General features: G+C 34.8%; 3 protein-coding genes across 5 annotated transcripts in view; all 3 read left to right on the top strand.

Annotated features, from left to right (window-relative positions):
* LOC126859224 (uncharacterized) overlaps positions 1–3,811 on the top strand; it is a 66,879-nt gene extending 63,068 nt beyond the window's left edge. Inside the window, exons 8-10 of one of the 2 annotated variants that reach the window (XM_050610271.1) lie at positions 198–602; positions 1,178–1,306; positions 2,835–3,811. In XM_050610271.1, the coding sequence (XP_050466228.1) occupies positions 198–602; positions 1,178–1,306; positions 2,835–3,021 (721 nt within the window). In that variant the 3' untranslated portion in view covers positions 3,022–3,811. Of the gene's footprint in view, positions 1–197; positions 603–1,177; positions 1,307–2,040 lie in introns of both variants that reach the window. The other variant, XM_050610272.1, reaches the window with a different exon arrangement.
* A 681-nt stretch (positions 3,812–4,492) lies between these two features.
* LOC126859425 (mutS protein homolog 5-like) lies at positions 4,493–8,755 on the top strand. The gene is made up of 12 exons (XM_050610702.1): positions 4,493–4,612; positions 4,900–5,435; positions 5,774–5,944; positions 6,053–6,257; positions 6,356–6,557; positions 6,733–6,969; positions 7,089–7,227; positions 7,386–7,749; positions 7,878–8,090; positions 8,244–8,384; positions 8,484–8,548; positions 8,653–8,755. The coding sequence occupies exons 1-12, from the start codon at positions 4,493–4,495 to the stop codon at positions 8,753–8,755; spliced, it is 2,496 nt and encodes an 831-aa protein (XP_050466659.1).
* Positions 8,756–9,387: 632 nt separating this feature from the next.
* LOC126859218 (kinesin-like protein KIF2A) overlaps positions 9,388–14,489 on the top strand; it is a 34,593-nt gene continuing 29,491 nt past the window's right edge. For both annotated transcript variants that reach the window (XM_050610254.1, XM_050610256.1), the window contains exon 1: positions 9,388–10,089. In XM_050610254.1, coding sequence (XP_050466211.1) covers positions 10,023–10,089 — 67 coding nt within the window. In that variant the 5' untranslated portion in view covers positions 9,388–10,022. The remainder of the gene's footprint in view (positions 10,090–14,489) is intronic.

The raw sequence follows: 14,489 nt of genomic DNA, 5'->3' as shown, positions 1-14,489 counted from the left end.
CGTCTGAATATCTATATTATTTTAATATATATATATGTGTTCAATTTTTTTGTTTTTATATTTTTGTTTTTAATATATATAATTTGTTTTGAAAATTGTTTAAAAATATAGGCATAATATATAATGATTATTTGTTGATTTTAATTTTGAAAATTGCCAACTATTTGCTATTGCTTAACAATGTGTTCGAATTATAGTAGTTTGCCCACTGTGTGGGACAGCTCGCAATTATCTCGCGCGGACCCGGACGGCGCGCCGTCATCGTCCGCGTCATCGCCGACTTCAGTTCCGCCGACTAAGTTGGCGACCATGCGGAAGAGCAGTGTCAGCAGCGACGAGTATCTGCGTAAGAGAGCGTCTAGTGCGGATTCCAGGCAACAACAGCAGCATCATCAACAGCCGAGGGAGTACAAGGACTACCGGCCAAAGTATTATGATTGGACGCCCACTGAATCGTCGTCGCACCTGGAGTACAAGCAAACAACTGTGCATCCCAAGGTGATCTGCGACATTCCCAAGAGCTCGGCCGTTTTCGTGGACGCACACACGACCACTAATAAAACCGCGAATCTCAGCTCTACGCCCAGGTCAGACAATTACAGGTAAATATATCAACAAAATTTATATATATATATATATATTTTTTTTTATAATAACGACATTAATCTTTTTAAGATAATATTTTCGAGCCTCAGAATTAAAGTTAAATTTTTATATGTATTCTTTTAGAATAAGTTTACCTCAGATGATCTGAAATACTTTTACGCTTAAAATAAATTTTTTTTTATTAAAAAAATATAAAGAAAGTATATATATATATATATATATATATATATATATATATATATAATGTTTCTTTGTAAAGTAATTCATTTTATTCCCGTTTGTATTTATTTTTTTCATAAGTGATAGACCATGCGATGTTTGATTAAAAGAAAACGAGAAGCGAACGCAGTGTTTCAATACATAGGCTAAAGGGTTAAGAAGAGTAAAGGTCTTCTACACCATGCAATACGTATATATAGAAGAGAAGAGTTCGTCATTCCAAAGAGTCTCTATGAATTCACTTTCACTCACGTGCTCGCGGCTATGTCAGATCGCTGCCCGTATACAACAGTCCGCGATTACGAGACGAAACCACTAATGGCGAATAATTCTCTAACGTGTTACCTAACAGGAAAGATTTTGCTCATGGGGCCGTGGCGGCGAGATCTTCCTTAGCGAGCAGCGACAGCGAGCTATCGCAACCGAACACAAGACCGCATTCCAGGCAAACCGGCGGCAAGAGTAAACCCCTCCGGTCTAGGTACGTTCGATACAATCTGGTCCCTTTGACTTCCGCTTGAGATAACGATCCTCCTTTTTGAGAATGTTTCCCAAAATGATAGTATTGTTGCAACGGTTGCATAATGCCTGAAAGGGAGGTTTTGAGTAGAGACTTGAATGACATTTATGATTTTTGGTATACTTCTTATACTTCTTACTGAAGTAAGCGCGAGCAATATGCAATTATCTTTTTTCAATCTATTAAGTAAAAATCAAATATGATCACAAAAATCACATTTTTTTCTTATGGTTGTTCCCAGAATTTTCCTATTTTAATAAAGTCAAAAATATTGAAATTATTTAGTTTAAAATTTTATTTAATTTTTTTTATATATATTATTTATTATTTATTAATTATTATTTATTTAATATTTTTTTATTTTTATTATTTCCCCCCGGAAACTTAAAAAATTATGTACAATCTTTTAAATTTACTCCTGCATTTTTTTTCGATCTAAAGTCTAAAATCTATTTTCTGTGTACTTGCTTCAGTATACATAGAACTCATAATATAAGCCATAGTTTGTTACCTCGATATTATAATCGATATTCAATACGACAGCTTTTTCTGCAAATTTGTTGATAAATATGAGTATTAATATTTGCTATAGAAACATAGTAGTAATTAAATCTACTAATCACACTCGTAGATAAGAACTCGCGCGTACTGTGCGATTACTAATTTTTGGCTTTTTGATTTTTTATCCTGCACAGGTTTTAAGGTGGGCGTAAAGTAAGTAGTCCTAACACCTCTAGTCATTTAACAACGCTTCATTAAACCAAGCCAAGCAAATACGGTCGCGCTTCTAACTACGTATTGGGCGAGCATTATAGGTGGCGAGCATCGTGCGATAAATCAACGCATCTTACAATAGTCGAACGTGTTACGTTACGTCTAAAAGAAAGATCATCGCACGTCGCGATATTGCGTCTTGGTTTATTTTCCAATACGTTGAACGCCAGCAAACGTCCTCCACTCTTATGGCGCATCTATATATATATAAGGACTATGCTAATATTTTACTAAATCCACTCGCGGAGACTAGATGTTTGCCTTGGAGTTCAGCGCGTTGACAGATACAGCAGAGGCGTCACGCGTATTTAACCGATCGCAAAATATTGATTCTCAACAAACGAGAGCGGTTTCCTTTCGAAAAATAGAATGTTGATTCTATTAAAATATTAATTTTCGTTGAAAATTGATACTCGTCTTATTATGAATGATTTTTGATAGTTGTAGAGAATTATATAATATTTTTTAAATTTATATAAGAAAAATTTTTATAAATATATAAAAGAATACACGTACACATATATGATATTTTTCAAATAGTTTATATTAAGAAAATTATTTCTCAAATTAATTTACATTTATCGTTACTTTGGATATTTATTGCAATATGCAATGATGAAATTTGTGGCGACTCGTGGCGTTCTCTGCTGATTCCAAAGTAGGAAGTATGAGGTGTGTCGAAACGGAGCGAAAAAAGTAAGAAACGGTTAACTAGGTCGGCTAGCCCAGCACGCAGCGAGGAAGCCATCAGCTCAGAGGACGAAAGCCCGGTGCAGCCGATCAAACAAGAGCGAAACCCTATGAATGGTTTCGTATTGAACGGAGTGCAGCCCTTTGTGAGGGAGAAGAGCTATCGACCTATTTCTTTCAATCCTCAACCATCTCCGCCTATTCCAAGTTAGAAGGCCTTTTCAGATCTTGAAAGTTACTCCAAATCTTAATAAAATTGTGCGAAAAAAAAGATCTGATTTATATTATACATATATATATTTTTGTATGAAAAATATCGAATTTAGAAGGTTTTCTGTACTTTTGTACACTCGATATGTTTATCTCAACCAGAATTGCCGCAAGATCGTTATACATATATTTTGCGTATCAACCTATTAAATGTTAAGCTATAACTTATATAAATTTTATGAAATTTTATAAATTGAGATTTTATAATTAACGGTTAATATAATTGACAAGATTTTATAATTAAAATTTACAGAGAAATAGATTTTTTTAATGCGATTTAGAGAATATTCTTCGAGAACCTTATATTATATATACTCTGCGAATGTATATAACAGTCGTTGTAATAATGCAATCGTGGTAATCATTTTTCACGTAGCATTATGTACGCGAAAACTAATGTCAAATAATATTTTATATATGATGTGTAACAAGTAACACGATCTAACTCTTAACCAAATGTGTTCCATACAACTCTTGGTACGTTCATCTATTATTTATGTGTCGTATTAACAAAGCAAAAACTGAATCAAAGATCATAATTTTACATCGCGCGCGAGATCGTTTTACACGGTACGGTTATAAAACTGCGTCGCGAAAAATACCAATAATACCGGGTACTTATTACTTGAACAGGTTTAGGGCTATATTTTGTAATTATGTACAGGTAACAATTGCAGGCGACTGCAAATATTTGCTCATGTAATGTAATCAAAGAATAATGTTGTTATTAAATGTGTGCGAATTTTTTCTTTATCCATTTCCCACATTTTTCCAACAGGTTAAAGTTCTGCAGAAATTACACTAAAGTTAGCTTGCGCGAGCTGTGTTATGTGAATTATATTTATAGTTCTTATATTGATGTTTTCATTGTGCACATAAAAAAAAACTTAACATATGAATCTTACATAATATTTAAACATTTGTATTTAAACATTCTATTTTATTTTTACATCTTTTTTTTTTAAACATTAAAGAAAAAATTGTTGAATACATTTTGTGAAACGTGTGAAATTTGCCGCAAAATCGGCGAACACGACTAACGTTCTTTGAATCAAATTCAGGTAGTTGTTACTTCTTCGTAGCATTGTTCGTGCATTTCGAATTTGTAATTCGAAGAACGAACAATAAAAAAATGAGCTCGCTGGGATTTTCAAAGAATATCTCGTCATCCGCATCTTTTGCTAATATGTATGTTCAATTGTATTGTTTCTTCATAAAATCGCTTTATTTTTAATTTCTTTCTCTTATATAGATTACAAATTCCCTTGTACAATAATTACAGTGTTAAATACATATATGATATATATATCAAAGTAATATTGTTACATCTTATTTTCAAAATTAACACGCCAGTATATGTTTTTCACTTTAGACAAGTACAATTCGAATCAATATTGAACGAAAGTAGCAGCGATGAAGAAGAGTTTAGCAGGCCAAATATCCCAACAGTGCAATCAATTGCAGCGGAAAAACAACGGAGCAATGATGGCTCTGCAATGCAGATTGATAATTTTACCGATAGAGACGAGGCTAGTAATTTCGAATTCATATATTAAAATTATTTTAAAATCTTTTAAATATATATATTTTGTCCATTCTTTTTCCATACTTGTCACATATAATTTAGTTTTATTATTACAATATATAACTATCTTTATGTGCAAAATATTATAATATTATAATCTCTTGAAAAAAGGCAAATTTGCTTCTGTATAAAACGTATGTAAGGCGATACGAATTTTATGATCATCTTTATGCGAATCTTAGAAATATTGATTTATGCATTACTATAAAAATATAAGTCATATTTTTCCTCGTAGATCATTTTAGCTATGATCTGGTCGAACAATCAATTGGGCGCAGCCTATTACAATATTCTCACGTCCGAATTGTTCGTGATGGACGATACTTACGACGACAATATTCATTTTAACATCACGAAAACACTGTATAAACAATGCCAACCGCGTTATGTCCTTACGATTTCCGGCACATCCGATGAGTTTCTCACGGCAATCGAGACTTTGGTAACGTCGGAAACATCGAGCGAATTGAATAGATCAGCGGGAACGAGCAGTGCGGGGCCGACGCAGGCCTCGCTGAGGGTGATGCGGAAGAGGGAACACGGCTTCGACAGATGCTATCACAGAGTTCGATGTCTCAAGCTCGAGTCGGAACCGGAGAACGCCAACAACGTCGAGAGACTTATCTTTCTTCAGGGCTTGTTAAATTTCAAATCGATCGTCATGATACATGCGCTGGGTCTGCTCTTGATCTTCATAGATCAGCATTGGAGCAATATTGTGCTGGATCCTTCCGGCAGACCTAACTTTGTATCTTTGACTAGCGTAACATTGTGAGTCTCTCTGACCTCACGCTAGGATTAATATTTCAGACATGATTGATAGTACATTTATTAAAATTTGCTCGAGAATATTGATTTTATTTATAAAAAATTTCTGTGAATATTAATCTTTTTTATAAAAAAGCATCTCTAATTTCTTGTTCGGTTAATTTTTTTTTCTTTTTTAAGTTGCAATTATATTTTTTAAACAATTGTATTATCAAACAATCTACACTTATTACTACTATAATTTTTTTTTGCTTTAATAATTTAATATGAATATTTTTCTATGAATATATTGTATTTCATAATATATGCTAACTCTTTTACTGTATATTGTTGGGATGTAGACGTGACATTGTCATGATAAATGACGATACTTACGAGGCGTTAAATATCGTGCACGCCAGACATCATCCGAGTCTTTTCAAATGTGGCGATGCGGCATCGAAGAAACAAAGTGGTAGCTTATTCATCCTTTTGAGTCGTTGTCAATCGCGGCCTGGGGCGCAATTTTTGTGGCAAGTATTCATGGCCGCATTATTGTCATAATTTTTTTTATATAATTATCATATATATATCTTATTATATATAGTAATATTTTAAAAAGAGACTTATCGTGTGTGTAGGAGAACGTTGCGACATCCTACAAGGAATATCGACATTCTCAATGAGAGATTCGAAGTCATCGAATTTTGTCTTAATCCGGATAATCAGAGTATCGTCGAAAATTTGACGTCATGTTTGAAACACGTTTATCGTTTGACTAATGTTATTTTGGATCGCTATTTAGCACAGCAGGCTAAAATTTCTGATTGGCGACGATTGCATAAGGTTTATTAAATTCTTCCTTTTTAATTAAGCTAAGTTATTTATGATGTTTTTTTACTTACGTTCTTATTTCATATTCTATTTTATATTTCGTCACGCAGACGATATCTTCCATAATCTACATCGCCGACATATGCGAAAAACATCGTGAAAAAGTGAAGCTCTTTCGTAAAATCGTTGATAGTATCACGAACGAAGTACGTTACGTCAAATATTTCATCGAATACATAGTGGACTTTAGCTCGAAGAGATCCGAAAACGATTTCATCGTCCGAGCAAACGTGGATTCACACTTGGATAAATGTGAGCTAATCTTGATCTGTTTCGCATAATTTGAATAATGATGCATTATTTTATATATTATAATTTTGTTTTTCACGAACAAAGATTCTTGAGTCGAATACGCCTAAAATTACATTGTTGCACTTGTGCACTCAACTGCATAAATTTTATATATTATGTTTCCATCGGAATGCAGTGCATCACTTAAGAAGCACTTTACCCGAGACTCTGACACGAATGGGAGAAAAAGATATGAAAGACCATCTTCCACCTTCGGTGACAACCTGCAAAATGGTATACATACCGAATATCGGATACCTCTTAGCAATAACTGGATGGAATCCGTCGCCAGCCGACAATGTGGATTTGCAGAATTTAGAGTTTAAATTTATTAGCAACAATATACGTTATTATAAAAGTCCCAGTGCTAAAGGTTTTATTGTATATAATTTCTAATTCTTTGCATTTTATCATATATAATAATATACACATGGAATATGAATGTCGTTTTCTTTTTTTATGCGTAATAGCATATTTATTTTCGTTTTGCAGAGTTAGATAATACTATAGGAGATATATTATTAAGGATCAACAAGCGAGAGAGTTACATTATATTAAAGCTTGTGAAATATATAAATAAACATGCTGCATCAATCTTTAACGCAATTCAATTGTGCGCTGAATTAGATACGTGAGTGAATTAGATACCTTACGATTTTTTTATGGAAACAAATCATGTGAAATTATAATAATATCAATCGTAAGAAAGATAACAATTTTAAATTTATCAGGAAATCTATAGCTAGATAAAGTTAATTAATTTTGGGAGCATTTCGTGCATTATTTTAGGTTGCTGGCGTTTTATGTAGTCGCGCGAGAATACAATTATGTAAAGCCGAATGTCGTGGAGCGTCAGATTATAGCAGTGGAACAAGGTCGACACCCGTTGCAAGAATTTCTAACAACCTTCGTTCCGAATGACACTTATTCCGGGGACGGAAAGAGCCTCGTCAAAATTTTAACCGGTCCGAATGCTTCTGGCAAGAGCACTTATCTCAAACAAATTGCACTTATTGTGTTTATGGCTCACATCGGCTGCTACGTACCGGCCAAATCGGCCACCATAGGAACAGTGACTCATATTCTGACACAGATTACGTCCATGGACAGCATTGCTTTAAATACGAGCATGTTCTTGCAAGATATGCGACAGGTATAGATACAATTTTTCAAAAAGTACTTGAAAATCATATTAAAAATTTTCTCAAAAGAGCAAATTGTTAATTGTGCATATTTTCCGTATTTTTTTTTTTCAATGACCATCATTTATCGATTTTTTAGATAAACTCTGCTCTTTACACGTCCACGTCAAATTCTATCGTCATTTTAGACGAATTCGGAAACGGAACGTCCGAAGTGAGTGGCTTGTCATTGCTCGCAGCTGTATTGAATAATTTCGTCGAGCGAGATATTAATTGCCCACACGTTTTTGTGGCCACGCATATGCATCGAATAATGAGCATGTTGCCGCAAAGTCCGATAATCGAGGAACAGGTAAAATATAATCTTATAAATATATATCTTAAAAATATATATTTTATATGCATTACTATTGTTACTTTAGTTATTATTAAATTTTTTTATTTAATTATTTATTATACTTTTATTTTTATTTAATTATATTTAGAAATTATATTTATTATACAGACTTTTGAATTTATCACAAACAACGATGGCTCCGTAGCGTATCTTTATCGTATAACTACTGGACACGCGACACGTAGTTTTGCACATGCAGCTGCGCGAAATGCTGGTTTGGACGAACAGATTCTTAAACGAGCATTAGAAGTAATTGTTGAAGATTTCTTGCATATGTGGAAAAACATAATTTAATAACATTTGATTTTTTTGTCGTGAGAGCCATTTAAAATCAAAGCGTTTTTGCAGGTTTACGAAAAATTTCAAGCTGGTGAATTACCTCCGCGACTACCAGAAGCTGCAGGACAAGATATGTGAGAATTATTTTTTGATAAAATTTATACTTGATGAAGAATTAATTAAGTTTTGTTTGTTGCGATTGTGTGTGTGATAATAATTGTGTGATTTGTGTTTTTAGGGCGGCGCGCATCATTGATCAATTATTAGAATCAGAGAATTTTGATCTGGAAGAGTTAAAATTATTGATTCGCCAAGCCGCCGAACAAGCTACGAAAAAATAAGAAATGTTGAAATCGGAAAAGAAAAAAGAAATTTCCTAAAAATTTTAGTTTTAATAATTAAAAATATTTAAATTTAATTTTTCATAGAAATGACGAATTAGTCAATACATATATTTAATAATTCGAAATATTTTCTTTAATATTTTTAGGATTTTAGTCTTCAATGTATAATCATTAATTTATAAGCAAAGATATTTGATTACAATTAAAAAATGATAATACTTATATAAAAAAATTATTGAGAAAATCAATTAAAAAAAAATTTATGTATTTTTCATGCGCATATATATAAAAATGTTTCAATAATAACTTATTATTACTGTGTAAAATATACTAAAATAAGAAAACGTCACGCGCAATTAATAAAACATTAATAAATTCATAATATTTTTAATCCACAATTAATATGTATTTAGCACGGACCTGCACCAACCGATCGTTTTACCGTGGCACCGAAAAGTGAATTAGCTATGTAGTTTCGTCGGCTCTAAAATAGATCCAGTTGACGCTACTATACGAGCTAGTTCTGTTTATAAGGTCGCGCTAATTTACACTCGCTCCGACAGATGTCGGTATGATCGGCGCGCGCCGGCCGGAAGCTGGCGCCATCGCAGTTCTTCCGTTGTCAATAACGGACACTGGCAGTGTATCCCGGCACGAAAGCAAACGGTCGTCCTCTGAGCGCGAGATAGATACTCCAACGGTCGAACCGCGGATGCGTTTCGGCTGATACGCCGACGTACGGATCGTGTGTGCGTGCGTGCGTGTGCGCTCGTTGACGCTGCTGACCGTTTGCCGTCTCGTCGAGAACGACGATAAAGACGACGACAACGACGGGGACGACGACGACGCGGCGTGAACGTTCGGACAGCAGACGAACGAGAGCCGTTACTAGATACATATCGGGCGTGCCTTGGAGTCTAGAGGAGAGCTCCGTTCCTAGAACGAGGATTAGAGACAACGGGCTTAGAAAGAGAGAGAAAGGAGAGCATCATCGTCGAGGAGCGAAGAAGAGGGAAGAAAGAGACAGAGAAGTTCGACCGGTCGCCGCGCGAGTTTGAACGCTGCCGTAACTGTCAACCGTCGTCGTCGCCGCGCGATTTCATCTTCGTCCCTCTTTTCTCTCTCTCTCTCTCTCTCTCTCTCTCTCTTTCTCTCGCTTGCTCGAGTCGATTAATCGGCCGCGTGCGAGGCCCCGTTGTACGGTGGTAACGGAAGAAGCCGGGCGCATTTTATGGTGCCGAACGCAGTGTGCGAGACCGATTAAATGACCATGGATCACGGTACGTGCAACATCGACGTCGGCTGCAGCATAAACATCCAGAGGACTGACGGTGAGTGTGTGCAAGAATATCCCTAGCTAGATTATTGTACATGCAAGCGCGCGTTTCTCCCTCTCGCCGCCGTTGCAGTCGCTCTGTCTCGCACCTTCTTTATCGCCATCCTCCCTCTCGCGCTCTCTCGGCTTGCCTTTATTTCGCTTTAAGAAATTCCTTTCCTTCATTTATTTCCGATTATTAATTTCCGGTTATTCCTCCGTCACTCGCTTTCCTCTCTTGCTCGAGATTTCTTCTTGAGAAGAAGTTCTCTCTTGAAGAAATATATCGAGATATTTCTTCTTCTATTCTTTATCTCTGATTTCCATTGTTTCGTCTTGGTTTTCTCTTTCTTCTCTCTCTCTCTCTCTCTCTCTCTCTCGCATACTTGAGCTCACTCCTAACATCTCTGTTTTTCCACGACTGCTGTCGCGCTATATGAGCGACCGATCGCACCACGACGCGATGCGGTCCGATCGAAACATGATAATCACGCGTGGGCTCATTGGATGTTCGCCCTGCGTCATTGCGACCGCTCTTTTGTATATTCGAACTCGCTCTCATATAAAGAAAAATTCGTGAACGACCTCTTCCGTTGTTCACACGACTTCTCTCTTTTCAGCAACTTCGTTTTATTTGTTTTCCTTTTTTGTCGACATTTCGTTTCCCTTTTTTTTTTATCGTTGTCTTTTGTAATATTTTTGAATTCTTCCTCGCGATTGAGATGCTGTTTATGTTATAAATTATTACGAGATTATAAAGCATAATGTATGTAGTAAATGTACAAGAGGGTTTTCTAACATTTTCAAGTTTCTTAAGATTGATTTTTAAAAATTAAAGTAGATTGCTTCTTAATTAAAATATGGGGAGATAAAAGTTATTTTTAAATTATAAATCATTCAGAGCAATATTTTTTTTTATAAACTTTAAATTTGCGAATACAAATGGCAAAGATTAATTTTTTATTTAAATTTAAATAATTTTTTAAAAATATATGTCTGGATATTTATTATATATGCACGTATTTTAATGGATATTATAAAAGAAATTCATTCGTATAAAAAAGTGTCATTAAAATTTTATGCATTATTAAGTTGCTTTATATAGCGATTTCTTTGCGTCGATCGACAATTTTAATTTTTGAAAAACGTAGGATATATGTAATCGCAATTATATGGATGACAAAAAATAAAATTTCGAAAGAATAATAATATGAGGTTTTCTTCGGGGCAAGTGTCTTCTAAGGATATTCTATCACATGCCATCCGAATTCCTTCCAGCGGGCGTAATAACGGACGTTTCAAAGTCGCCGATCGAGCCGCAAGACGGTACTTCCTTTCACCGCGTATGTTGTTCCCGACATGTAGAACGAGACCAAAAATCTCGCGAACTTCCAACACAAGCGAGTTACGTTCTCGTTAGCGTAATCGAAGAACGGAAGTCCGAAGTGGCGTCACGAGAGAGAAACGCGTTTTGCTTAAATTTCTAAAATACCGAGCTACTTTTTGCCAATATGCAAAATAATAAAAAAAATTGTTATATAGAGGATAATTTAATTTTTGTATACGAATTGAAGGAACATTCGCAGGCATTAATAGACAATTTCATTGGCAAAAATATGTTTGTTACAGTCACATATAAATTCCGAAAATGCAAACATTTTTATATTTTCTTACTATTTGTTTTAAGTAAGGACATATTTTTTTTAATTTTAATAGTTTATACGTACTAGAATATACATGCATTGGGAGGAAGGCCGTTGTTTTAGAATATCAAGGATTTTTAATAGTTATGTGTATAAAGCATTTTATATAAATATCGAGAGCAAAAATGTGTATATATGCGTTCTTTTTTTCTTTAATACTTGATGGGTTAATCGAAGATAAAATCTTGTGTTCGTGATCGCAAACTTTGAACACGAACCCGGTATTCTCGCTCGAATAATCGAAGAAATATCCAAAATTAACGTTAGTGATATATCTATGTTTCTTATTGATCCCGCGATTGTTTATATATATATGATACTCTGCATCGATCATTTGGCATGTGTATATATGCTGGCACGTGGCAGAATATAATCGTGTCGTTTAGATTACTATGGTTGCTTTTTAAAGATTGTTTAGTATTCGTAAAATAAATTTGTTATTTTTAATATATTTCTCAATATAATTTAATTTTCTTATTATAATATTATTATTAATAATATTATAATATTATTATAATATTAATAATATTATAATATTATTATTAATAATAAATCAAATTTAATCTAAATTATATTAGCCAGATCAAGACAAAGTTTTTAATCTTTTGTAAGACAAGTTAATTTCGAGAAAAATAGAAACTAAAACATTTCGAAGAAATAAGCTACAAAAATATAAAAGCTCGCACAAACTATCTTCATTCACGCTTCTCTAAATATAACGGTAACATAAATCATTATCGCGTCTGTCCCTATTTCCGCAGTCTTGAAAATATCTCTGACTCTATAAATCACTCAAAAGTTCGGTTGATTCTCTCAGGATAGGTCCTCTGAAAAAAAAAGTTGCAAGCACGTGCGCGCAGGGATGGATATATGTTTCGATATTTAATTCAGAAAGAGTGCAGAGCTCGCGCCAGCACCACAGCGCAGAGCTTATCAATTATAGACGAAGCAGCACGGAAGTTTTGCTTGGTGCAGTCTGCACATCGGATGCACATTCGTCGCTGCTAACCGTTACGTTACCGCGAGGCAACACGATGCAGGAGCAAGCGAGTGGCGTGTTAGGGGAGACTAGCATAATTGATCCGGCAGAGCACACTCCCGCCAGACACAATACACACTTGCACCTCTCTTTCGAGCCGTGCGAAAATATTCCGCGTAAACGGACTAGACGATGAGCCATTCGCAGTGTCGACTTCTGCATCGTTGGATGCTTATCAGGGCATTTATAATTCGCAAGAATTTCTTAAACCTAAAAAAACTCACGACAGTACATAAGTTTATGTCTCTTCGCTTGCCTGCTCTTAAATTTGTAACTTTCGTTTCCTGTGGGTGAAGATATGTTTTGAATTCTTTGAACATACGTATGAATTATATTTACCTTTTGGATAATTTTTTTCTGCTTAATAAGTAGCGAGAAGAAAAATTCTTTCATTTATAAAAAAAAATTATATAAAATATATATATATATTGTATTATATTTTGTTTAAGGAATCTAAAAACTAGATATGTGCGAGGCAAAATGAAATTTATTCGGGGATTAACCTCGCAGGCTGGCAGCATAATGCATATAATTTAGCACGAAAAATTTCATTAATTATTCCATGTACTTGTATCGCGTAGATTGTGGGCGATAGCGAAGCTTGTATTTCGTTGGGCTGCGAAACTTGTATTTCGTTGAATGCTTACCGGGGCGTTTATAATTCGCAGAGGTTCTTAAAGACCGCACGGAAATTGCTTTATTGTTGACCACTTTAAGTTGCGGCACACATGGGAAGAAACATTGCTGCGCTTTCGAGCGTTAATCCTTTTACGCAGTGTTTCCCAACTATTGTAACGCAATTGTCGATAAATTCGGCGGGTGTATTGCGAATATTTTTGTACCAGATTTCGTATGAAAGACGAATATCAAAATGAAATACAAACGATGTAAAATATATTTTTAGCTTTTTATTCAGATTTCGTTAGACTCCAACGCTTAAATGAACATTATCTACTTCGTAACATTAACTATATTATGCGATGGAGGATTAGTAGCGGAAACATTCGCTAATTACGGAGATCACGCGCGTTATCTCGAGTTACCGCTATTTGCATGCACGCGTTCCAAGTTATTCTGAAAATAATCTTAAAATTCATATTAAACATACAAAATTATAATCTTTTAAAAAGGAAGAGACTTTAATCATTGGCTAGAAATTTTTTTTCAAAATTTTTGCAGTAAATTTATAGTCTGCTAAAGATAATAGATTTCTGATAATAGATCCTGCCGCAAGGTTTCGTATTTCAATTCTCGCGATGTCACGTAGCCATTTTCATGGCGCACACCTGGTTCGTCAGCAACATGATCGAATGAATCAGACAGACACGTTACCACCCTCGGACACTTCGGACTTCAGTCGTTCAACATACACATTGCAAACGCGGCACGATCGATATTAGCAATGGGTGCTTGGTTGGACAGCCTCCCACACAATATATATAACGTGCGGCTCTTGAAAGGCATGTTTTTGCAGACGCAAGTGAATTCGTTGCATCTTCTCACGCCGCATGATTCTTGACATTATTAATTCTTTTACGAATGCTGAGAAATTCACCAAGAAGCCAAGATATCGATCCGAGTTTTGTACGGATAATCGGACACTTGACCTAAAACAGATTGAAAGCGTCATATTCTATAATGAATTTAAAATCTAATTTTCCTTCGAGAATATGA

Source organism: Cataglyphis hispanica, chromosome 3 (genome assembly GCF_021464435.1).
Source record: "Cataglyphis hispanica isolate Lineage 1 chromosome 3, ULB_Chis1_1.0, whole genome shotgun sequence".
Classification (NCBI taxonomy): domain Eukaryota; kingdom Metazoa; phylum Arthropoda; class Insecta; order Hymenoptera; family Formicidae; genus Cataglyphis; species Cataglyphis hispanica.
Note: the sequence above shows the minus strand (reverse complement) of the source record. Positions and strands in the feature narration are given on the sequence as shown.